At 44.0% G+C, this 26,907-nt stretch overlaps 3 protein-coding genes and 1 long non-coding RNA gene across 5 annotated transcripts; 1 reads left to right on the top strand and 3 right to left on the bottom strand.

The window, feature by feature from the left end:
• Nucleotides 4,702-6,935, bottom strand: LOC8080297 (putative magnesium transporter MRS2-D). Its single transcript, XM_021464028.1, has 6 exons — nt 6,465-6,935; nt 6,133-6,235; nt 5,892-6,020; nt 5,617-5,768; nt 5,398-5,557; nt 4,702-5,268 (listed from the first exon to the last, which is right to left on the bottom strand). Exons 1-6 carry the CDS (start codon nt 6,806-6,808, stop codon nt 4,987-4,989), a joined length of 1,170 nt encoding a protein of 389 aa, XP_021319703.1. The 5' UTR covers nt 6,809-6,935; the 3' UTR covers nt 4,702-4,986.
• LOC110436186 lies at nt 8,166-11,844 on the bottom strand. Of its 2 annotated transcripts, none has more exons than XR_002453922.1 (4): nt 11,147-11,844; nt 10,489-10,742; nt 9,063-9,194; nt 8,166-8,519 (listed from the first exon to the last, which is right to left on the bottom strand). It is a non-coding gene; the product is annotated as an uncharacterized LOC110436186 (long non-coding RNA). The 2 variants fall into 2 exon arrangements; XR_002453923.1 differs by having other exon boundaries at nt 10,667-10,742; nt 11,147-11,834.
• Nucleotides 17,620-19,419, top strand: LOC8074005 (thioredoxin M3, chloroplastic). The gene is made up of 2 exons (XM_002447803.2): nt 17,620-17,978; nt 18,756-19,419. The coding sequence occupies exons 1-2, from the start codon at nt 17,726-17,728 to the stop codon at nt 19,076-19,078; spliced, it is 576 nt and encodes a 191-aa protein (XP_002447848.1). The 5' UTR covers nt 17,620-17,725; the 3' UTR covers nt 19,079-19,419.
• Nucleotides 22,350-25,034, bottom strand: LOC8079538 (subtilisin-like protease SBT1.7). The gene has a single exon (XM_002446448.2). The coding sequence runs from the start codon at nt 24,891-24,893 to the stop codon at nt 22,578-22,580; it is 2,316 nt and encodes a 771-aa protein (XP_002446493.1). The 5' UTR covers nt 24,894-25,034; the 3' UTR covers nt 22,350-22,577.

The following is a 26,907-nucleotide window of genomic DNA, read 5'->3' as shown; positions in this document are numbered from 1 at the left end:
ATCCATGAGTCATGATTTACCCTTTCGCCCGAGGCCCGTCGACCTCTTAACCCACTACCAAGGAAGGTCGGCAGGGATCACTATGAAGCCTTTCAAAAGTTCGTCTAACATGTTAGGGCCGTAAGGTTTCCTTTGCGCGCAGATATAGATACCCCTCTTCCAAATGGCACAATGACGCGCAGCCTATACACATAGGGACAGGGGCTCGCACTATACCCAAAACGGTCCAGCCCCTCCGCCCTTTCGGGTAACCTCTAATAAGCTAGAAAAGGTCTTCATACTGAGATAAAGCCAGAGCCATTATAGCCCTCATGGTTGCACTGTTATCCCGGGTGATCACGTACAGACAAGATCTCATACAGTTATTTGTCATTCTTTTATATTCATTGCATAGCTATTAATCATCTTACAAGATCATGGATTATATAAAGCACTAGCACATCTACACCAAATGCATATCAAGTAGGTAGCAAGGAATACAGGTGACAATCATCTATGATTTTGCTAAGGTCGACAAGGTGATAGCATGCATATGATATATATGTGTACTTAAGTGAATAGGTAACAAGGATGATCCCAAGTTATATTTGTCTTAAATACTTGCTCAATTCTCACACCTTCAGCTTTCGGTCATCACCTTCTGATCTTCAGCGCCCACAAACGGTTCTTGTCTACTCGTATCAAACACCACACATAGACAAACATACAAGCAAAAAATAAAAGCAACTAAGAACAATACACCACGCAAGAGAAAAGAGCGTACTAAAGGAGAATCAACGCTACAAGATCACAAGAAGCACCGGAACCGAACCTATCGTTAAAAGAAATGATTAATGGTAGTTTTATATTATAGAAGAGAAGCCTACATATTTGATTTATTTAAGTAAACAAAATAATGTAAAAATTATTAATTCAGATTAATGTTAGCATATTTATTTTCAAAGGTCAAGTTAAAACTAATCATATTTTATTTTATAAATATTTAGATATCATTTATGCCAATTCAACACTAACATGTAAATACAAATTGACATATGACAACATTTAATCGAGTATAATATGCATATTTAGACTGGACAAATTATAATTTAGGAATATAATTGTGTTGGCAACTAATCATGTTAATCATTTATATATAAAATACATAAGCATAAAATCTATTTTGATTTTTAATTATAAAACTAGATACAAGTATAATAATCAATTTAGTGTTTAGCTTTACGTATAAAACCATATGACAGCTAAATTAAAGCACTTATATTTTAAGGTTGAACTAAGCATATTATAATTCAAAGGACATAAAGATTAATATTAGTTAAATTAACATTAATTTATGAAGGACCAAAATATAAACCTATTATGCTTTTAATTAGAAATACAATTGCGTAAGCATAAATTAAATTAAAATTTAACTTATGAAATTCAATGATGTGAGACATGTTAAACATCGTCGCTAACACATAGCTTAAACTCGACACAGTCATAATGCAACAAAAGGTAATTATAACCCTAGGTCGAATTTAATTAGAAAGCTATTAAACAAATTACCTTTAAATTAATAAATTTAGAATTGAGTTGCATAATAAAAGTTTATATTACTATGTAGAGCATGTCGATATGAATCTAACATAACTTGAATTACTCGAAACGAACGTAAAACGAATAAACGGTGGGGATTGAGCAAGCAGTGGCAAAGCCGTAAATATAATCATCTTCTACCTTGCTCCACGTTATGCATCTGGACGTGACCTCCATGGCCACTGCAGGCTGCTGCTGCACCACGCACAGGAGGGAGGGATCTCGGCCGTAGAGCTTGCTGGCCGGCCGACGCCGCAGCACACCATGTGGAGGTGGCTAGCAGGACCAGCAGCTAGGGCTGCTCCCCTTGCTTGTCACGAGTAGCATGTCGGCCTGCTGCTCTGCACAAACAAACAGGGGCGCGAGCTTCTAGGACTAGCGTGGCATGAGGCCACGCGGGGACAAGACCAGGACGCGCAAGGAGTGGCCGGAGATATCCTGCACAATCGGAAAACGAAGAACTTCACAAGCGTCAATGGAGGTTCGCCGGAAAAGAAGAAGATGGGTTAGGGAATCGATCAAAACGGGATGGGTTCGCAAAATAAATGGCGTGCCGGTGTAGAGGGCAACGAAACGAACCTCATGATGGAAGCGGAATTCACCGGAGATGAGAAACGTGACCGGAAAAGCTCGCCGAACCTTCGCCGGAAGTTTGCCGGAGCTCTAGGTTTCGAAACTTCGGCTTTAGATCTAGGACGATAGGAACGGCGGCTCGAAAAATCGGCTGTACTTTCGGAATCAGCGCGTCGAGGGCTATGCCGGCATATATATAGTGTTAGGGTTTTGGGTTGATGGAAAAACGAGATATTTTATTATTTTCGGAATTAATTATTTTCGGGATTAAAATAATTCCTGATAAGTCCAGAATTGATATTTAAGCCCCGAAAAATACTCCAAAGGCTCCAAAATTTTGGAGAAAATTCTTAAAGACATTTTAGAACATGAAGAACCCAAATAAGGTATTTAGAGCTCATGAAAAGATATCTAGGAGCATCTAAAAATTAGATTATGCTCACAGAAAAGCGAGAAATAATTCCCGAAAAAGATGGAAAAATTCTCGAAAAGTTTTTATAGATCGGTTGATGAAAGATGAACTCAAAAGAATGATTTAGGGTAGAATAAGAGAATATGAAAAACTTTAAATCAAAGATTAAGATCAAGAAAGAAGAGGCTCGATTATAGAAAAAGATAGAGACACGTAGGATACAGATCAATAACTTACTAAGCGCGTTCTAAAACTCTACCCACTTACAACACAAAGTCAAACAACAAACAAGCATCACATCACATCATATCAAGCAAAAACCCATCAAGTTAAATTTAGAAAAATTTAAAGATGTATTTCATATAACTAATTGACGCTATTTTTTTTACTGACATTAGAAATTTTATCCAAATATCAAAACATTTATTTTAGTTAGTGTTTTCTATGCACAACCTAATATTTTAATTTTGGGGTGTGACAGTACGTTACTAATTTTGTCATAGTTGTGCATATTTCTACTAGTGTATATATGCATAGAATAATTATTAAAGGAACTTTGGGGTAAAACAACATCAAGTGTCTTGCCTATGGTTTGATAATTTTGGGTGCTAATCCTGTCTTTCATGCTCAAGCAAGACAATTGATATAGGTTTTGATTATGTTCAAGAGAGATTAGCAAAGAAATTGCTGCAAGTCAAGTTGATATCAACTAAGGATCAGGTCGGTGATGGATTTACAAAACCTTTGGCAGTCTGGCAATTTAAATAGTTCAAGCGCAATCTAAATCTAACAAAGGATAGTAGATTGGAGAGGGGCTGTTAGAATACGATATAGATATATGATCTAGATATCTTTTGTCTGTAAGCAAACATATCCTGCGTGATATGGTTGGAGTGCACCTGGGTAGCTAGATGTTCTTGTTTGCCAAGTACTACCGTTGCCCTGTAATATAATAAATTCTAGGAATTTTAAGACAAAATAAGAGAGAACATAAAAGATGTATGTATCCTCATTTTATTTCCTAATCCGACGCTATTATCAATATGATTAATGATGATTGGTTGATAAGTGGAAAGTATTTAATGTAAAACTAGTTTTGGTCCTATATAATGTATTATATTTAACGACAAACTTTAAACGCTATAATATATTATATTACACAACGGAGGAAGTATGTAGCAAACTCTGCATCGTATCTAGAGTTCGTATCTTCCTCGGTTGTTAAGGTTAAGGCCTGGCTGAGGCTATATAATAACATGTACCCATGGCGAGCCAAGATAGGCAGTCAGGTCTCCTAATTCTTTCACACGTATCATGTTTCCGCGTGTGGACACCTGCGAATCAAGGAGGTGGGTACTTGATATCTAGTTCTAATCAATTCTTTGTCTTCCATTAGTCCATACTATACTTTCTTTTTGTTCAATACATTATAGTTTGAATTGTCACTGGTTTATTTTAACACTTAATGTAGACCCCATTTAAAGTTTCACTTGATGCCCCCCAAACTCATACATTTGAAGGAGATGGGAATGTGTTCAAAAGATTTAGGTATTGGTAATAATGGGTTAGGTGAGACATCTCAATTTTCTATATGGTAGCTTTTTGGTATTGGTTGGAGACGTGATGTTATCTGTTAGACATGCTCTAAGTGAGAGTACAAGAATGTTGCGTTCTTTTAAAGTTGTGTCTGCCTCTCTCTCTCTCTCTCTCTCTCTCTCTCTCTCTCTCTCTCATATATATATATATATATATATATATATATATATACACTTAACAGATTATAGATGATAATAGAATAGATATAGAAGCAACAGAGAAGAGAAGAGATGGATATAAAGAGGAGATAGTCAGATGGAGATAGAGAATATAGAAAGAGATGTTGGGATAAGACAATCAGTCTCCTATTAATCTGACAAACAAATTAAATGTTAATCTCACGCTTTGCTGCGACTGACGCTATACTTCTGACAAAGTAAAATTTGCCCCAAAGGCATAATGTGGACCACAGGATTCGCTCTGAGATTCGTGACCAGCGGAAAAAAAGATAGTTTTCTAATATCCCTCCTACTGGACACGAATTTTAATGTGAATTCTGTGATTCACATTGTGAGGTCATGTGCTTTAGGGGTAAAAAAACCGTATTCTGGTACTTCTCCCAAAACAAGTGTTGTGACGAGAAACTGCCCAAACTTCCGCGACTAGATAAAAGCGCAGCAAGGGAGACATGAACACAGAAACCTTATAGGCTTATAGCAGGTCAGTGCCTCGATCTTCCTCTCTCGCCATCCCATGTTCGCATTTGCATTCCTCAGCTCACGTCAAAGCAAGTACGATCATCTCTCGATCTATTATCAAAAGGAAAAAGAACAGACGATGGTCCATTCTTCCCATGGCCATGCATGACATGCATGTCACTGGCTCGATCACTGCAGTATACCGCTCCTCTTGAAGAAGATGAGGGCGACGAGGTAGATGGCGACGGTGGCGCCGACGATGCCGCCGGTGACCTCCCAGAAGACGCCTTCGGTGGAGGCAGTGTAGAGCGGGATCGTGATGTTCATGCCGAAGACGCCCGTGATCGCGATGGCGCAGCTCATCACCAGCGTGGCCGTCGACAGCAAGATCCCCATCTGCAGCAGCTGGTTCTGCTTGTCGTCCAGCATTATGTTGATGTAGTCCTCCGTGTCGTCCACGTACTCGCGCAGCTTCAAAACAACAACAGAGCCATGGCGATCGATCCAGCAATGGTGAGCGAGTACGTTCAGGATGGCAAGAAGCAAGCCAAGAAATGGACGATGTGGGAAATCGATCAGCGTCACAGCTAGCGTACGTACAGTGGAGAGCTTGTTGAGGGTGCCGTCGACCTGCACGAAGTAGGCCTCCAGAAGGTTCTCCAGCTCGTCGATTTTGGGCGTGAAGCCGACGACGGAGGTCCCATTGCCATTGCCGCCTTCAGAGAACGACCCCTCGCCTTCTTCGTCTTCTTCTCGGCCCCTGCAATATTGACACTGAGGGCACTGTTCTAGTAACTGGAGTTCATCAGCTTTGGGTACCTCTCTTCGTCGAATTCGCTCGGTTCGTTGTTGGTGTCGAATCTCGCTGAGCGGCCATCAACGGCGGCTTGGTAGTAGGCGAGCTTGTCGGATAGGTGCATGGCGGCCATGTCCACGTCGTCGTCTAGCAAGTGTTCCAGTTCGTCCCTGACCTGCCAAAATGTGCATGCATGCATGGCACAATGGCACTTTCAGTGCTGTAATTAACATGAGCACATAACAACACGAAAAACATTCACAACTATCGTCAGTGGTCGTCGAGGGAGCTTAATTACCTTCTGAACTCTCCCGGAGATGGCAAGCAAACGGCTCTTGATTTGCCTCGCTCGCTCAAGATTGAGAGTGCTGACATTGGAGCTGAGCTCATCCAAGGCTGGGTACGCCTCCTTCTCCAGTGTGCAAGTCTGAAGAAATTCCAAACAGCATGAGAGAGTCAGACAACAGCAGTTGACTTGAGCCCTGCACGCAAACAGTGATTTGACCGCGTTGACCGCGAACAGGACAGCACGCACGCACCTCTTGTTCTAGTGACTTGCATGAGAACTCGAGGCACACCTCCAGCGCCCTGAACTCGAACGGCAGGGCCTTGTCGCGTCGTGCAGACGGTTGCCCGTCGTCCCTGCCGCCGCCGCCGCCGCCTCCTACTCCACCGGAGCTCGGCGGCAACGCACCACCTCCGTTCTCCGCCGCCTCGTCCTCCTCCTTCCATGGAAACAAAAAAAATCGAACCTTTTGCTTCAGCGAGCAGTCCATGCATGAAACGACCAATCTAAATAAAGAGACCGATCGAAAGACAAGGAGGAGGGCAGGGCGGCGGACGGACGGACGGACGTACAGAGGCCTGCGGCGGCGTGGGCGAGGCGGCCAGGCGCGCGAGGAGGTTGCCGACGAGCGGCGCGACGGCGGGGTCCCGCGGCGCCGGGACGAGCACCTCGGTGGCCGTGATGACGGCGCGTGCGCGCTCCAGGTTGACGACGACGGCGCGGTCCCGGCCCGTGATGCTGCACGGGCACGACAGCGCCGGGTCGAGCCCGCGGAGGTCGCGCGCGGGGAGCCCCGTCCGCCGCATCAGCTGGTGCTTCCCGACCTCCTCCACGCGCCACGCCCCCGCTCCGGACACCGCCGCCCACTCCGCCCCCGGCGCCGCCGCGCCGTGCCTCCTGCGCGTGAACGCCGCCGCCGCCGCCGCCATGGAATGGACGCACGCGCACGAGTACGAGACTACGAGTACCACTCGGAGCTGCAGCCGACCGGCGCGATGGGGAGTGCTCGATCGTGTCCTCGTCCTGTCCTGTCCTGCCGCGGTTTTGGCGTCCGGGGAGGGGGGCTGCTGGCTGCTGCGGCTGCGGCCTGCGGCTACGGCTATCCTACGTGACCATGCACGTCTATTGCCGCCGGCGTTGGTGGCGTGGCGGCACGAGCACGCACGTAGGGGAGCACCAGACAGCGCGGCCTGCGGAGGAGCCGGCGGGACAAAAGCTGCGGCCTGCGGCGGAGGATCGGAGGCGGTGCGCGGTGCGGGCGATGCCCTGTGGGCCTTGTTGCCGCGCTTTGCTCTTGTGATGTGCCCATGGTCTGGGCTGCTTGGTCTCTCCGTCTCTCCGCTGCTGGGTTGGTCGATGGCAAGAATAGAAAATGCGTAGCGGCAGCAGCTAGCTACCTGGAGAGGGCACTACTGCTGTGTGTGCTGTCTGGCCGCTGTAGGCAGCAGAAGTGGCTACTGAGCTTGTTTTGTCGGCGACAGAACTTTAAGAACAGCAAGTTGTGTTTGTGTATACGTTAATACTGTACTTTGGATAGATGCGCTGCATGCCTTGATTCGTTTTCGTTGTGTTAAGGACCGGCCAATGTGGAGTGGAGCACAATGCTCTTGTCGATCAATATGGAGTAAGAACCACCGATTATATAAGCAACTTCATTAGGATTTCGTATTAAGGTTTTTCTTGTAACCTTTTTTTTTTTTTGACGTTACGGTTCCTTCCAGATGAGATGCTTGAACACACACACACACACACACAAAACGAAAAACCACGACCAGTGATTTGGACGACCATTTCAGGTGGTTTACGAAACGTTGTGCTGTTCTTTTTGTTATAGGTATGTTAGCTGCAAGAGGCCAGGCGACGCCGATGGATGGATTGGATTTGAGACAAGATGTCCACCCTACATGTGTACCTCAGCTTTGTGAACCTAGGAAGCTAGAATGGAGCTTGGGAAGTAATTAATCAGTAGGAATTTGGGGAGAAATCAGATGAGGATATCAGACACGACTGGATTCCGCGAGGAGGGTGGATGTTTTGGTTCAGGTATAATAGTTATCCACAAAATTCTTTGGTTTATGTTACAAGCCAACCATGGCTGATATAGGTGACGCAGCGCCGAGTTACTGGGCCTGTGGCCTTCCTTTTTTATATAGTTTAGAACAGAGCCTAAGGTCTTGTTTAGTTCGCCCCAAAATCCTAAAAAAATTTAAGATTCATCATCGCATCAAATCTTTAGACACATACATATAACATTAAATATAGATAAATAATGACTAATTAGACACTTTGTTTGTAATTTACGAGATGAATCTTTTGAGAGTCTATGATTGGATAAAGTTGTCAAATACAAACGAAAGTGCTACAGTAGCTAAATCTAAAATTTTTCACCAACTAAACAAGGACTAAACAAGCCTGGCCACTTTCCCACTCATCAAAGACCCACATGACACCCCCTTTCCCTTGAGAAGCGGCTTGACCACAAGTTGGTGCCTCTCAGGACAACGATGCTTCATATCATGTTCATCTTGAGTGTCACCTTGAGTTTCCCTAGCGCACTTCCAACTTCGTAGGAGTTGCCTCGACCACTAGAATAAGCAGAGATATCCAACACAACCATCAAAGGAATTGGGGAATCTGAAACTGATGAAAAATCAATATTAACTTGTGTCTGTGGAGGATTATGTTGTTTAATTTCAGACACATGCATCACCGAGTGAATCTCCATAGTTGGTGGTAACTCTAATTGATATGCCACTGAGCTCACACGTTTCAAAATCTTTAATGGACTGGACCATAGGATTTCAATACCCATTTTTTATTTGACTAGGATCATGCCCGTGCGTTGCAACGGGAATAAAATAATATCATGATAACTTAAGTTTAGATGTATGTTACTATTATACTCATGTACTATAATGCAACCACAATACATGGCAAGCTCAGTGCACTGTTCTTGTTCGAAGTGTCATAAGTCAAGATGGTCAGCATGTGCTTGCCAAATATATCAAAATTGTTGAATGAATTTCACTTCTTTCAAAATGAGAATTTTATCTAGTCCACTAAACCAATCTAATCACATAGATACATTCTCAGGAAAGTGAACTGCTTGCCATCTCCCTACTTTAGACAGTAAAAGCTCCATAGGTATACTAAACATGGCCATACCAAGATATTAAAAAATACCTTTAGTTGCAATATCATTATATTGAGCACAAAATTTATTCTACATCTGATTTTTGTAGTTGCTTTGGCAGCTGGTTATGCTAACTGATCGGCATCAAGCATCACCATGACAATGCCAACCATCGACTCATCCTGTAGAGTTACAAATGTAAGCCATGCCAATAAAATTGCAACAATTCAAGCCATCATATTGACATTGTATCCCATATCACGAAAATACTCAGCAATTGCAATTCGTAAGGGAATAATATTACTGTTAATAGAAACTCTACACTGAATAGCGACAAGCAGGATACAACTGCTAGGGGCAAAATGCTCAAAGGACCTAGTCATCTTACCTTTCGTTAAGTAATTAGTGTTTGTTTTTAAACCCTCTGTTGGCAATCTGTCTCCAAGGGCCTCCTGTAGGCGCTACTTCCACATTCTCATAGTCCTCCTTATTAATATAAGTTTGCAGCCAGTCCACATTTTTCAAAAAGAAAGAAAGAAGAAGTAGCTAATCTGGATCTTTTAAATAAAAAACTGAAGACGCAAAATCATTTTGAAGACCTAGGTTCTGTATTGTACTTCTTCCAGAGTGAAACCTATTTTCTATGGAAATCTGGAGTTTAAGAGAGCTCATCAAAAGCTCATATGCTGCCCCTTCTTGACCAATGAACAGTGGGGCACTATTCTACATGTAGCAAAGTAAAAGATTACAATGTCATAAACATATGAGTTGTGACCTAGTTTTAATTGTCACGAGTTGGGGAAAAAAGATAAATTTTTCAGTAAGCTAATAAGCAAATACATCCTCAGTATCCTGCTTGTGGTTACACCTCTACGGGTCGCAGACTTGCAGTCAAATAATATTTGAGTTAACGCTTAAGGCTCAGATTTGAAATCCCTATATACTTGCTTCTAATTAAATGATCATTTTTTGAAGGTAACATTTTCTAGGCCTTGTTTAGTTTCCACCAAAATTCAAAAAAGTTTTCAAGATTCTTCATCACATCGAATCTTGCGGCACATGCATGAAGCACTAAATATAGACGAAAATAAAAACTAATTACACAGTTTGCCTGTAAATCGTGAGACGAATCTTTTGACCCTAGTTAGTCTATAATTGGACAATATTTGCCACAAACAAACGAAAATGCTACAGTAGCGAAATCCAAAAGAAATTCACATCTAAACAAGGCTTTGAAAGAGATATACTTGCACTGGCAATATTCTACTTGTTCTGAATCAAGTTGCTTTATTTGTGTATTGTAGATTGTAGGACCTGCTTAGATCTTGTCTTGCCTAATGTTAGTGATGTTATCCATGCATATTGTAGTTAACCAAAAGAAATCATACTTTACATGGATCAGGACAGATTCTTCCTATAATAGCAAGACAAACTAACCCAATTAAATTCATAAGCCGAAGCAAACTGAAAACCTACCTATTTTATTATTCTGTCAGATGTACATTAAGACAATGAAACTCAGAGAATGCGAGCTCCCAATCGGCATGAACAAAACTATGAAAGAGATATATGTTATATGTTTGCAGCTTGGAGAACTCTTTTTTATTTATCAAATAAAAGAAGGATACAAGCTTGGGAAACCTGTCTCACTCACAATTAGCAGAAATTCAGAATCCTGGAAAAATAATTGAAGAGAACATGCTGCTCTGCTTCTGAACGGCTGTTCTTATCTGCAAGTTAACCAGATTGAGATCAGATATCAGAAGACAACAATGTTTACTGGATACTGCTACTAATAGTGTCCTTCTTTGGTAAGAAGACAGCTTGGCAAATTTAGCAAGCATGGAATGACCAAATCATTTACAAGTTGGAGGTGAGGGGAAAAGAAGAGAAAAAGAATAGTATGACATCCCTCTATAGAATATAGAGTTTATAGACTCACCTTTTATGTGCGGATTTGATTTAAGGCTTAAGGTTCATAGAGGAAATCCCTATATACTTGTTGTGTTAGTTATGCACTGAATCAAGCCAATTAATTCAGATCCGCACATTAGAAAATGAGGGCAGAGAGGTGAATCAGGAAATGTGTGCGACTATGTCTCTGCTCAGGGCAGCGGTGAATCAGGCCACGCACCTCCGGTGGAACTTCAGCGGTGGCTGCTGCTTCAAGCGTCTTCTACTGCTGGTCGGCGACCACGCACCTCCGGCACGAGCTGCTACTTGTCGGTGTCCACACACCTTTGGCAGGAGCTTCAAGCGTCTTCTGCTGCTGGGCGGCCACGCACCTCCGATAGCCATGCACCTCGAGGGAGACGCAGAGACTTTAGGAAGGTGGGGGCGGCTGCTGGTGGTGGTCGGCGTGAACCAGGAGCAGGAGCGACGCCACGGTTGCGGTCCAACTCCCTGGTCACCTGGGGGTCGGGGTTAGTGTCAGCGTTGGCCGCGATGGTGGAGGAGTGTTGCAGCGTCGGCGTCGAGTGGTGACAGCGGCCCAGCGCCCTGACCCTGGCAGCGACGTCGATGAGGGTGGGGCGGAGAGGCGCGGGGCGGACGGGAGCTGCAGCTTTGGTGTCAGGATAAGGGCGAGGCTATCGCTGCCGATTGAGAGCTAGGTGGCACCGCCACTGCCGAGTGGGAAGGAGCTGCCGCTGCCGATTGGGAAGGAGGGACGGGCACGAGCACCGATTGGGGATGTCAGGATGCCGCGGATCGATGATGTGGAGTGTCCAGGTGAGGTTGCGGGAGCGGTAACCCTGTGGACGATTGGACTGTAAACGTTTTAGTAGTAGAGATCTCATGGCAACCGAAGTTTGAACATGTGGAAACTTGAGATAGACGAGATCATTGACCTCAATTTGCCTTTCCAATCGTCCTTTTGTCCGCTTGATGTTTTATGTGAGCCTAAGCTCAAGATAGTTGTTGTTGAATGAGAGTGAAGTCAGCAAAGAGCATTGTTTCAACCAATCAACCAAATTTGGGACAATAAAATCATAGGGGTTCATAATTCCTAAATGTCTCGGAGCACGGGCATAGAAAACCTCAAAACGAGTATGACCCGAAGCAGAGTGGAACAAACTCCGCTAATGGCAACCATTTATTCTGCTGGTTTTGGACATGAATGAATAGTGCAATGAGAAAAGGGTTCTAGACACTAATTCAAACAATTTGTGTTGACTGTCTATTTGGGGATGATGTGAGGAGCTCATCAATAGTTGAGTATCAGATAGTCGAAATAACTCATGTCATAAAGCCACAATGAAAATCTTGTATCTCTCAAATATAATTGAAGAGGAAAGTCCATGAAAGCAATAAACTTGACTGAAGTATAACTTGACCACTCGAAGAGCGTTGTAGGGGTGAAACAAGGCTAGAAGTGTGCACACTTTGTAACCTTATCAACTAGGAGGATTCCCCGCGCGTTGCCGCGGGTACGAAGGAGGAATATAAATATATCTTCACTATAGTTTATCGAGTCATCTATATATACCTTGATTATTAGTAGTTGGTTTTTGAAGAGAAAGACATGAAGTCACTAAGAAAATGGTAGTAATTGGAAAATACACATAATTGTTTCAGTAAGCATACCGGTAGGTGCTTATGAGTTGATAATTAGAGTTTTACATATAAAATACATAAGCATATATTACAAAGAAAATTCCTTATGTATCATGCCTTCTATGTTATTAATAAAAAAATATATGTTTTCACCATTGCCATTAATTTTATATTTTGTATTCCTTATATGTCATGGCCGTTATTTTTACCTAGAAGGCATGGCTATTGGAATTAAAATTGATCAGACTTCCATGACAAAACAATTCTACAACAGACTAATCTTTATCTAGAACTATTGTCCATCTCTTCCCAAATTGATGGTCTTCCTTCTCCACAAATTGATCCGTTTGATACCTTCAAAATCCTCTGCAGCTCCGCAATTGCATACGAATACACACAATGATTGAGCTTGCGCTACAAAAAAAGCGAAAGCACAACATAAACCACCAACGCCAAAGGCAGACACGTCGTTGTACATGTCTACGGCCACACGTAGATTGGCGGATGGACAAACGCTAGCTTGACTGCCAGTTGCGAGTGCGAGCCAGTCGAGTGCTGCTGCGAATTGCTGTTGTGCCCAGCAAAACTCCAGCACAAGCATGCACAGCCCGGCCTAGCTCGGTAGTCGGTCACGCTGGCCCTGCATCCACTGCTTCTTGTTCATGTTCTTGGCCCATGACGTGCAGTCTAGCGATGATGACTCCATGAGTGACAACCGAGGGGCGCTTCCGAGAACACATTGACAAGATTCCATGGAACTTTAGCATGAACCGCGGGATGAAGGCCACCATGCTTCCATGCCGCTGCCGGCTTTTGAGCGCGAGCAGCAATTCCCCTTTACCTCCTCTTCCCGCTGCTGCTGCTGGCGCAAAACGCTGCCGCGGCCTGCTATTCATCCTTGCCACTCTGCTAAATCAACCACATATGGATCCCGCGATGCTATCCGTAGCTTATAAATCCTACAAAATTGACTGTTCGGATCCTGTACCGCCGTCTTGTGATGCAATTTTTCACACTAATGAAAGACCTCCACCAGTTGTGGTGTTTATTTGCTCGTGAGTGGTAGTGTTTGCATCAGTTTTAATTAGTCTATTCAGATGCTAGAAGGAGAACAGGCGCCCGCAGGCACAACGTGAAGCAGAAGAAACTAAATGGTCTTTGTTACATCAAAACAGGTAGAGAGAAGTGGGCTCCACACGATGATGTGGCTTCATGAGATCACAGAGAAATCAGTTAGTGGGGTTTATCTTTATAGGATATATAGATAACCACCAAGATAACATCATATCATCAGACTTTGGTAGGCCTTCATGTCAAGTCGGACAATGGACCAAGCATGCTCATAGACAAGAAGAGGTTGAAGACATGACAATTCAACACGTTCTATTGTTGCTTTTCGAGAAACATTATTTGAATATATGTGATAACCAATTGCTTTAGCTTGAGCCATGCAAACAGACCATTAATTTTGCAATAAGTGTCATGAATTCTAGTGTCCACCAATCCCACTAGCATGCAAGGCCTGTAAAATGTGATTTTGAGCAAGGGAATTGTTACCCGCCAAACTCTGCCCTTGTATTAAATGATCCTATTGAAGAGAGAAAAACATCTGTCATTGCTATCACATAGAGCCAATTGTGTTAGCAATTGTTAGCTTTAGAATCATCATATCTAGTTTATAGTCTTTCTTACCATATAGGAGATCAAGTTGAAATGACAGTAGTAGACTAAGGGGCAACACACCTAGATTATGCATCAACTGCTACATTTGAAGTACCTTTTTTTATCGTATTCTGAAATTGAGGTCCATAAGCTTGAGAAGGGCTTTCTGCTGCAACTAGGTGGTGACCTTATGCTCAATAAGGTATTAGAGACTTTGATGATCAACTCTCATAGTGAACTCTTGCCCCCAACAAATATGATCTCCATTTTTCCATGACTAGTAAAACATATATACATTCTTTCTCATACAGAGAGAGAGTTTGTTTTTAGGGATCAAATAATTATTAATATCAAATTTGGATGCCCATCCTACATCATAACAACTCCAAAACCCACGTCACTAGCACCAGTTTCAATCACAAAATGGTTTGTGATAGTTTGGAACAGCCAACATAGGAGCATGAATGAGGTGTTTGTTTCAGAATGTCAAAGACTCGTTGAGCTAATGGGGTCCACTAAAATATAGTACACTTTCTCAATAGATTTTCGAAAGGCTTAGTGACGAGTCCCAAAAATCCTCTCAAATTATTTACTATTTTGGGAGAAGGCCATGTTGCAATTGCTAGAACTTTTGTTGGTTTTGTTGGCACACCTGCAACAGAGAAGATGTGCCCCAAATATTCGAGATCTAGTTGTGCAAAAGCACATTTAGATAGTTTGAGATGGAATTCATTTTGGTGCAAAATCTCAAAGACTTGGAGAAAGAGATCCACATGTTTTCCCAAAGTAGAGTTATACATCATAATGTCATCCATGAAACCTAGAACACTACCTTTTCTTAACAGGGGAGCAAAAATGGAATTTATAGGACCTCAAAAGGAAGCTAGGGAATTAGTGAGCCCAAATGACATAACTTTGAACTCAAACAAGTCACGATGAGTTTTGAATGCAGGTTTGTACTCATCCTCATCCCTAATTGCAAACCAAAGTTGATGATATCCAAATCGACGATATAGTTTGGGGAACCATTTTGCCCCCACGTAGCTCATCCAATAACTCAGTGACTATAGGGAGGAGAAATGTGATGTCTTTATTTTCTTTCCTTTGGATGGAGTACAGAGAAGAAATAATCTGCAATCACAAGCCTTCTTTATAAGGGAAGGCAACCGGTGGATCGTTTCTCGTGATTCCTCTTCCATCTATTTATTTGCACGTCTACATGTTCTGTTTGTTTGTTTACTCTCGCAGTCTCGTGTGTTCCATAATCCATAGTGCATCTAGTGATTCACCTCATTAAAAAATTCAAAACAGTTATTACCCTATACTATGTAGAGGATATATATTAGTATTTGTTTATTTATATACACAGAGGAAGTATCTCCAATAGTTTCAACAAAATTACTAGGTAAATCAATAAGTTTTAGAAGCAGCTAAAAAAATATTGGGAACATATTTGTTGGCTTCCTATAATAATTTCTAAAATCTAGCCTCTAAAATATAGAAGAAATTTTTGCATAACTGTTCTAAATCATCAAAATCATTTTTATACTTTTTTTCTCTCATGTACATTTGCATCATAAACTTTATCTTACTCTTTTCTCTTCCCACGTTCTTTCACCTTTATATTGGCATGCCCATCGGCAGGCGTATATTCTTGTGAGATCGTTTTTCTCTAGTGCATATTGAGGGGTGAGACACGACGTCATTGGAGACTAGTACCCCTCCATTCCAAATTGTAAGTCGTTTGACTTTTTTTACCCCAAGTTTGACCACTCGTCTTATTCAAAAAAAATTGTGTAAATATAGTCAAATTTAAGTCATTCTTGAAGAACTTTTATTAATAGACCAATACACAACAAAAAAAGTGATATTTTATACAAAACTTTGAATAAGACGAGTTGTCAAACTTGATATTAAAAAAGTCAAACGACTTACAATTTGGAATGGATTGAGTATTTTTTTAATCTTGCTAAGAAGTTTAAATGGAAAAAGTCTACATCACCTCCTGAACTATGGGGTGGTGTCTACTTTACCCCCCGAACTATGAAACAGTCTAATTTACCCCCTGAACTATCGAAAATCGTTAAAATCATCCCTTGGGTGGTTTTTTATGGCGGTTTTGCTACAGTAACAGTTGTTTTGACTTTCTTTTTTCCTATTTGTTTTCATATAATCTTTGAAAAATCATAGTAAATCACAGAAAAATCATAAAATAGAAAAATTAATTCTGTTGGACTCCACATGAGTAGATCTACGAATGAATATATAATATGGTATACTTTAGTATAAATTTTTTCTGTAGCTTTAAATTAGTTAGAAAAATCAAATTTTATCTGTAGTTAACTGGAATAATTCATAGCTGCAGGTTCTGTGGTGAATTTTTTTTTGGTGAACTCATTATTCTATGCTTGAACAATAGTAAATATTTCATACTCATCGGATCATGTATAACTTAGTTATAGATTTATTTATATTTAACAAGCATAAACCTGAATAAACTTAGTTATACATGATCCTATGAGTATAAAATATTTACTATAGTTTAAACATAGAATAATTAGTCCACCATAAATATTTCACCACAATTGGACCACAGAAGCTGCAGCTATGAATTATTCCAATTAATTATATATAAAATTTTATTTTTCTAACTAATTTAAAGCTACATAAAATATTTATATTAAAGTATACCATATTATATATTCATTGCGTAGATCTACTCATGCGGAGTCTAACAAAATTACATTTTCTATTTTATAATTTTTCTGTGATTTACTATGATTTTTCAAAGATTATATGAAAACAAATAGGAAAAAAGAAAAAGTCAAAACCACGGTACTATAGCAAAACCGCCATCAAAAACCGCTTGGGGTGATTTGAACAATTTTGGATAGTTCAGGGGGTAAATTAGACTGTTTCATAGTTTGGAGGGTAAAGTAGACACCACCTCATAGTTCAGTGGGTGATGTAGACTTTTTCCAAGTTTAAATTGGGAGTGAGTTTGGAAACTCTTGTATATGTTAGGAGAATCTTTTTGAACTAGGCCTTGTTTATTTGCACCCTAAAACCTAAAATTTTTCAAAATTTCCGACCACATCGAATCTTTAGATACATGCATGGAGTATTAAATATATACGAAAATAAAAACTAATTGTACAGTTTGGTCAGAATTTACAAGACGAATCTTTTGAGCCTAGTCTACGGTTAGATAATAATTACTACAAACAAACAAAAGTGCTACAATGTTGTAAAATTTTTCCTTTCATAAACTAAACACGGCCTAGACTTTCCTAAAATTCATTTTTGGTCCCGTGAGATGGAAAGAGAAGTTTTGGAAGGGTTCAACACTGCAGCGGTCCAGCCACAGCGTTTCCACGTTTTCGCCGTGGTCAACGTCGCTGTCTTGAGGCAGGATCGGCCGTGTGCGGCTGTCTCGTGAATTTTCTACCAACCGCATTTCTCCGCCACGACTCGAGCTCGACACACGAAATCAGACATGGCCGCCGCCGCCGTCGCCGCTCCTCCCTGCCCCGCGCCTCCGCGCGGGCTCCGCTGCGCCAAGACGGTGCCTTTTCCCTCCTCCGCCGCCGCACCCAGCCGCGGAAGGGTCGTCTACGGCTCCTCCTACGCCCGCCGGTGGCAGTGCCGCCGCTGGGCCCACCGGCCGGACGCTGCGACGACGCGGATCCGGCGGCCAACGGCGCGCCGCACGGCGGCACTGAGGGTGACCTGCGCCTACTCCCCCGGCGGTAAGGGCCTAGCTGCCGCTGATTTATCCCCGTGCCGTGAAGCTTTATTTCTCACGCCCTCTTTACTGCTCGCTTAACACTCCTCGGAAAGTGCAATAGCATGCTTCAAGCTTCTATTGTAGTTTCCGCTTGCCATTATTTTGTAGCGAACATGCTTACGGGCATCTAGTGCTCTCTCCGTGGTGAAAGGCAACTTTATAGAAGCTAGATGTAACGGATGGAATGGACATTGTAGATCATCCTTTGATTTGAAGCCGTGGTTGGCTAGAATGATTGAAAGTTGAGTCTTAATACATGTTGAAAACTTGAAATAATCTTCTGGCAGCTCTGGCTATGAAATTGAACTTTCCTGGAACTTCTTTGAAATATTCTAATAGCTGTTTGCCGTTAACAATAGAACTTCATGAGTAAATACAACTAAACTATCGAATATTTTTATACCATAAAGATAGACAGGCACTACGCATCTATGCATATTATGTTATCTTACTGCCATACAGCTTTCAGCTTTGTCCATTCATAGTTTGATTGAGTAGATTTCATTCTCTGTTTTATTCATCTTCTTCGTGTGATAGATAGCCCATCAACTTTGGGCATCTTTGTGATTGACCTAAATAAAGACTTTCAGATTCCCTGTGTACTTCTTGTTTTTTTTTTCAACTTTTCTAACTCCGTTATATGAGCAGAACTACTGCTTTGAATTTGACATGGATTTTATCTGTGAAGCTTATGTAGAAATATTTAGAAAAATTCTAATGATATTGTCTACTTCTACAGCTGAAAGAATCACTGCATGCTCTTGGAATGAATATGTGATCTGCAGTGATGTACCTGTGCTTATTGAGTTTTGGGCCTCCTGGTGTGGACCTTGCAAAATGGTCACACGGATTGTCGATGAGATAGCACAAGAATATGCTGGGAGAATAAAATGCTACAAGCTTGACACTGACGATTACCCACAGGTTGCTACGGCTTACAGCATCGATAGGATTCCAACTGTTTTACTCTTCAAGGATGGAGAGAAAATACATAGTATTACCGGGACACTGCCAAAGGCTGTTTATGTGAAAGCCATTGAGAAATCTATTTCAGAACAATGACATATTTGGTTAATATTCTCTGGTCCAGAGTTATTGATCTGTATACTTCATTTTATACCAGATAGTGCAGAGAGAACTCAAGGTAAAATTTGAGTTTACAGCACAAGCATCTTATCTAGAAGTATGGAACTGATGGTGATCCTTTTGCTATACAATAGCAGTGTAAATATAGATGTATTTCTTAAAAGCCAGCGTGTTCCTTTTTTTTAACCAAAAAGTTTCCTCAAAGACTGAAATATATTATTACAGGGCAAGGGCAGCCTATTTGAGGCCCTCGGCGATACCTTATTAAATGAAATCAAAGTTAGGTTTTCCTCAACTTTTTTGTTGAGTCTATATCATCTAATTTTTATCTGTTTTATCCTTTGTGCATTCCATAGATAGTACATATCTTGCATTTGCTTAGGCCTTGTTTGGGCAATCCCGAGGATTTGGAGGGATTAACTGAACAAGCCTTTAGTGCAAGAAAATCACTGCAATCTGAGATAATCAATTTTGTCCAGAACATACTTCTACTCGTGCTTACTGCTAAGGTCATATATGATACCTTTTTTAGAGTTTATACTATATGATATTCACATGTTTCTAATTTTCCTGTTTTTTTAAGTGAACAAACAGGGGATTTTCCTGTTGTATTACTTAAGAAGACACAGACGGGCAAAGCTAACTTTCCTGATTACCTCTGTATTTCTGAACACTGCTTCTTTAACTGCTGGTTTGGATGCCCATGTGAATATTTTAATTGGATGTAGATTAAGTGATTTTCTGTAAGATCCTGTTTAGCCTTTCCTAATTGTTTGTATTCTCTAAGAATGATTAGGAAAGGTAATCTATATCAGGATTGGGCACTGGTGGAGCTCGTGTGGGATCTCTTAGTCACTGCTCCTACTAAAAAGATTTGGTGCACAATTTAAGGTTGAAGTGTTAACATGACACAGCCATTATCAACACATCGCAGAATTGTGCTTACTCTAGCTCAAATGCTATTGATCTTGTTAGTGGATTATTGACCAAATATGCTGTTGTCGTGGCAGACTTGATGGTTGCTGCACATACTTTCATGCATGGCATGCACCAAGCAAGTTTGTAATAATTATGCGGTTATGGTAGAATGAATGTGTACTGGATGATCAACTTGGTATCACCAATCTCCATGCATCTTATTCAGCACTCAATTCCCTCAGCAGAAGCACATGTGGTCACGACTCGTGGTGTTCGCTTCATCCCCAAGTCAGCATGGTGAAATGGAATTGGTCTTTGGTGCACATGTTGCAGCTATGTAATTTCTTGTTATGTCCAGCATTTAAGAGCCTGATATACAGCCTTACCATGAAGAAATTGCTTGGTTCTTGCAGTACTTGCACACCATCTGCCAGTGACTAGTTAACTATTTCATGACTGTTGTTGCTTTGGACTTTATCTGGCCTGTTATGCTATAATAAGAAAATTATTGGGTCACATATTGCAATTGACATGAAGACATGAAGTTAGTGTTGATCGTAAATATCAACCAGTACACCATCTGGTCTGGGACATTCATGGGCATGTACCTTGGGAGCCATGCCAGCTGAACATGAATGAAGATCATATTTACCATGGGCATAAAACATCACATGGTTATTGAACTACTGGAGATCTGAGATCCTGAGAAACGTTTGAAATCAAGTGGTTGGTACCAGGAAAGTAACCATGCAATTAGGTTTGTAAGTGCTGATGAAAAATAGCAATTGCTGAGACTATAACATAGTGCATGCCTGTACAGTTTATGGTGGTAATGGTTGATGTTGAATCCAATAACAACTGAAACAATCAACCATGACGACAGGATCTGTAGTTGAAACCATGAAGATGTGGGATTGATGGCTGTTGTAGTCTGTGGGTGCATTGTCAATGTCATCATCAGATGTACTGGTCTGGGTGTTTAAGGCTTCTTCAGAAAACTTCATGAGCCTTTGGGTACCTGGTGACTTGGTGAGGCATTACTTGCTGGTATCATCTCAGGCTTGCCCCTCTGTCCTTGCCGATACAAGAGATACACCTGTATTGCACAAGGCACTAGAGCTCCTCTGTCCTCGCCGATACAAGAGATACACCTGTATTACACAAGGCACTAGAGCTTTGGAAGCACCACAGCTAGCAGTCAGGCAACTCAATAAGACAATGACTCATCTATTCTTGATGGTCTTTAGTGTCAGTGTACGTCTCCGGTGCTAGTATGGTCAACAACATGAAGTACCTAACTGTGGATGGCAAAAGACTTTGATGTGATATGGATAATCATTTGCAAGTGTTGTTCACTTGTTCTGCTAACAATGACTTTATACCTAAGGTAGAAGTTTAGAATGAGTAGGATTTTGGATTTTTTGCAGGAATGGTGTTGAGTAGTACAGACCTGCAGTGATCTGATTACAGCAAGATGGCCATGACTTCTTAAGTTTTTTCTGACGGTACTAGTGCTTTGCGCAAAGCAAATTGTCCCACTGGAGCTTAGAACACAATAGTTTTGGATGTTTTGGATATATTGAATACAAAATGCCTCAATATGAAGCATATCCAGTTAGACTTATCTTTAAGAGTATCCCCATTTGGCCGCATCAACCTATGTCACATAATTTTGCTGATCTAATTGGGTATTGGTATGGTGAGGTGCTGGTTGTGCAATTTTGGAGAACTATTTTCTACATTTGGGATTTGGAAGTTGCTTTTGTTCAATGTTGTATCTGATCTATCACTGCCCATAGGACAAATTGTAGGAGGGAGGAAGCCTGAGATGTACATGTACCTGCTCCAACTCATTGTATGAGGTTTGTTAACATGGATTGCCCTAACTGTATAATACTCTCTCCGTCCACGAAAACATGCAATTCTAGCACAGTGTCATGGTTTAGTATCTCAAGTTTGGTTAATTATAAATAAAAAAATATCAATATTTATGATAGTAAAAAATACCCTTAGATTATTACAAAATATATTTTCTTAATAAATTAATTTAGAGTCGTAAATGTGAATAATATTCACTAGAAATTTGGTCAAATGTAAACTACTTTTGTCGGTATGCAACTCGTAGTTGCATGTTTTTTTTTTTTTTTTGAACAGAGGGAGTAATACTATAGTTTATCTGGAGTAACGTGACATGTTACAGAACCCATCTGATTGAGGTTCCCAGAGATGGGGTGCAATCCCTTTCAATTTCAACCATTCTGCAACTGTGTGCTTATGAAGCAAACCAAAATATGGAAAGCAGTTCAGTGGATTGGAGCAGAGTCTGATATGCTGAGAAAAATAATAATTGAGAAACCTATAATTTGATTTATCAGGTATAAATACACTTGTCAACTGTAGTAATTTAGTATCTGTCAGAGGCTTTTCCCCCTTTCTTCAGTCTATTTTTCTTTATGTTCCTGATCAGGATTAATCGTAAATATAATAATTATCTTTTCTACTGTCGTGCTCTTATAGTCTTATTTTTGCTCCTGTTATGCTAACATGTCTTCCTCGATCATTGGGCAAATGCAGAGACTATTGGGCTCCTCACAACATGCTTGCCTCCAACTTCATTCCAGCTCAGGAACCCATAGTTCCCAATGTAGTTGTACTCATATGAGTTCCTTTTCACCTGGCTGACCTGCACCGTGACTGTGAACGGCTGCTTGCTGCCTTTGCCGCTGAATGACAGCGCCGTCGGCGATACCGTCACCTTCATCCCTGCTGGCGCCGCCACTGACACACTGTACTTTGCTGGTGAGGCTGCGACGTTTGTCAGTACCCTCTTGAACGTGTGTGTGGCCGAGTTTGTCCTGTTGAGGATGACCATGAAGGACGGGTAGTTCAGGTCCAGGTTTGCTCCGGCGCAGCTGGGGTTTCGCCGGCCGGTGATGGTCGATATCTGCCGGCTGCTGTAGCGTAGGCCGCACAGGAAGCTGACGTAGTCGTCGGCCGCCACGTCGTACACGAGGCCAGGGTCCATGGCCTCGTTGGGGCTGACATGGCCACTGCCAAAGTCCAGCGGCGTCCCCGGTGACCCGCTCGGCATGCTGACGATGACGTTGCTGGCGCTGTCCTTCACGTACGCCGTTGTCATCATGGCGGACCGGATGGCCGCGGGGCTCCAGTCAGGGTGCACCGACCGCAGGAGGGCGACCACGCCGGCGACGTGCGGCGACGACATGGACGTGCCGGAGATGAGCGCGTACTTGGTGAAGAGCTTCTGCTTGCCGAGCTCCATGATCTCCTTGTTGGGCACCCACGCCGCGATGATGTCCAGCCCCGGCGCGACGACGTCCGGCTTCAGGATCGTCGGGCTGATCTGGCCGGGCCCGCGGGCGGAGAAGTAGGACACGGTCGGCGCCGGCTTGACGCCGAGCGCCGTGCCGCCGAACCGGACGCTCGCCTTGGGCGGCGCCCCTCTGGCTGACCGTGCCGTCGTCGCGTACTTGGCGATGGCCGCGCCGTCCGACTGGGTGACCAGCACCACCGGCATGGTGTAGTCCGTCGGCTGGAGGAACTCCTTCATGTCGCTCGCGATGATGGCGCCGAGGCCGCCATTGCTCTGCACCTCCTCCATCTGCAGCTCGATCTCGATGCTCGGGGCGGCGGCGCAAAAGACGTACTTCCCCTTCACGTCCTTGCTTCTCAGGCTAGAGGGCTCGCACTGCTTGCTCCGGTTGCCGTGGCCGTAGTAGAGGTTCGCGCCTGCGGTCGGCGTGCTCAGCGGGTACACCGACTTGCCCTGGACGGTGGCGCCGCTGCCGAGCGTGACGGTCGCGGTGAAGTCCCTGTCGACGCTCGCGGCGCCGACGGTCGTGATCCATGGCGCGCCGTTCATGACGGTGTACCCGTCGGAGCCGTCGTTCCCGGCCGAGCACGCCACGAAGACGCCCTTCTGCATGGCGGCGAAGGCTCCGATGGCTATCACATTGGTGTCGTAGGACGTCTCGGGAAAGCCCAGGGACAGCGACATCACGTCGACGCCGTCGGCGATGGCCTGGTCCATGGCGGCCAGCACGTCGGTGGACGCGGACTCCAGCGAGTCGGCCGAGAACACGGCCTTGTACATGGCCACCCGGGCCTTCGGGGCGATGCCCGTGGCCGTGCCGTTGGCGTAGCCGAAGTAGCTGGCGCCGCTGACGGCGGCGCCGGCCGCCGTGGACGACGTGTGCGAGCCGTGGCCGTAGTAGTCCCGCGGCGAGTCGTAGTCGTCGGGCGCGATCGTGAGGCCGCGCTGCTTGAGGCCCTTGCTGAAGGAGCGCGCCCCGATGAGCTTCCGGTTGCACATGGAGGCCTTGAACGCCTGGCCGACCTCGCACGCGCCCTTCCACCTCGCCGGGACGGGGCCCATGCCGGCGTCGCTGAAGCTCTCGCTCTCCGGCCAGACGCCCGTGTCGACGATCCCGATGATCACGCCGTCGCCGTACTTGGACGCCGGCCAGACGCCCGAGCCGCCGTTCATCGTCAGCCCGAGGAACGCCGGCGTGTGCGTGGTGTGGAGCCGGCCGTACGTCTCCGGGAACGCGGCCACGTGGCCATCCACGGCCCTGAGCTCCTCCAGCTGCCGCGAGGTGAGCACCGCGCTGAACCCGTGCATGATGTGCGTGTACGTGTACAGGTGGACCGGCGCCGCGGCGCCCTCCCCTGCCGTCGCCGAGGACGGCAGCGACGACAGCACCGAGAGGTACCACGCCTCGTGCTCCATGAACGGCGACGGCATCTTCTCCACGTCCATGTGGACGATGTACGATCGCCGCTCGCCGTCATCCGCCGCCGCCGCCGCCGCGGTGGCGCATGCCAGCAGCAAGAGGCTGATGGCGCGGAACATGATCGCGGACGTCAGAAGCAGCCGCCCGCAGTTGAAGCGAGCTGAGCTGAGACGCTTGAGCTCAGAGCTGCCGCTTCTTATGCATCAGCAGCGGAGTGGAGTGAGAGTGAGTGAGTGGATGACACGAGTGGAGAGCACTCGCCGTCGCGTCGCCGGTGCAGTGGTGTGGTGACACCCTACCAGATGCAGATTGATAGTACATACATTATATATATATATATATACACATATATAATGGATTCCATGGCGGCAATGCATGGGATTAATCAAATGTCACACACGGAAGAATCTTAGCAAGATCGTCACCAAATAACGCAAAGCTCAGCCATGGGATCGATAACCCCAGTGGGTGGCCTGCATGTCTGTCGACGTTGCAATCATTGTACAGTTCCATTAGCTAGCTTTTGATGAAAGCACATGTATGTATATATGTAAATTATAACCGGCGTCTGGTGCGCGTCCATGTCACTGGACTTGCTTTCCTCCCACGACAGCGGCTCTTATTCGCACCTGCTCGAGCCGGTTTGATTAGTAGCATCCTATAATCCTCCTGTCTTTACACTTTACAGTGCTAATGCCATGATGCCACCTTGTTTACTCGCCAATCAGTTCGTTATGCAATTGCAGCAGTGCTTTCTTCCGGTCAAGCTGCGCCACTTGGCTGGCACTGTTGCTACGTCAAAGAAATTCAGAAAAAGGGGCACGATTCGGGTGTGGATATGCTATCTGTTTCCCTTCGATATGATCGCGTGAAATGAAACCGATGCACAACAGGAAACAGAAGCGCATGAAAACAAAAGGCACGCAGGGCGCCAGTGCTGTGCGCTCCACTGTGGGTGCTGCGTGCACTCAGGCAGTCAGGCAGGCAGGCATGCATTCAGGGAGGGATGGGATGGGATGGGATGGGATGGTCTTGGTGTGTGTGCGGTCAAGCCGATGTGCTCCTTTTCCGGCCTTGTGCTCCACCGCCGGCCGCCGTCTTCGGTTGCGGCGGAGACCGACCCGGCCGCCGACTGGATGACTGGAGGACAGGCGGGCAGCGAGCACTGAGAGTGACCGGTGAGACCGTTGAGTTGAGGAGTGCACAGTGCAGCACGATTTGCGTCGCCCTTCTCATTCAATTCCGAGCTCTCTCGCGTAACGGGTTCTGAACTTCTGATTCCTGAGGGTTGCATTCTCTTCATTTAATTCTTCTTTTCGCGTAACGAACTCTACAACCGCTGACGACGATGCCAGTCCGGAATTTAGAAGCAATTTCAGGTGGATGTGGATGTGGCATCGTCGATGATCTTCCTTGCTCTGATGAGTTTGTGGTCAATGATTACTACCTATATGAACTGGAGTTTTGAGGAGGGCGCCAAAGATTTGAGGTGGAAGAGTGCAGCACGGTCGCATGCCGCACATTCAATTCTGAGTTTTTCTAGCGTAACAGATTCTAATTCCTGACGACGATGGCAACCGAAAGCGACACCAACTGCTCCTCAGATTGCCACACTGTATCATCGCGTTTTCAGGGAGAAATCAAAATCAGTTGCTTGCTGTGTGTGAGCTCCAAATCAAATAAAATATATGATATCAACTGGCTTTGAGCACTCCAACTGCCATCGCACTGTTCCATAATTCGGTTCAGTTGTGTACTCCATCTGAATTCCACACGAAAAGCTTGCTTCTTGTAAACTCATTGCATGCATGGCACACTGCACTCATAATTGCAATAGCTCCATAAATTCAAGTGGGCAGAAGTACAAGGCAGAAGAAGAGATTGGTTTTCATAAAAAAATACAAGAGATTGGTAGTACTGTGTAGTACTAGTAGTACCATAATAGCAGTGGATGCAGAATGCAGAGGCTTGCTAAAGTGGCAATTGTCCTGGCAAAGCCTTTTTTCAGTGGCGATTACTGATCATTGGTGTGTGATTATGAAGCGATCGAGAGGCCGCCGGCAGCATGATGCAAAGGTGAACGATCCATGGCGATGATGCTTTGTTTAGGTCGATTATTACTCTTATTATGAT

Source organism: Sorghum bicolor, chromosome 6 (assembly GCF_000003195.3).
Source record: "Sorghum bicolor cultivar BTx623 chromosome 6, Sorghum_bicolor_NCBIv3, whole genome shotgun sequence".
NCBI lineage: Eukaryota > Viridiplantae > Streptophyta > Magnoliopsida > Poales > Poaceae > Sorghum > Sorghum bicolor.
Note: the sequence above shows the minus strand (reverse complement) of the source record. Positions and strands in the feature narration are given on the sequence as shown.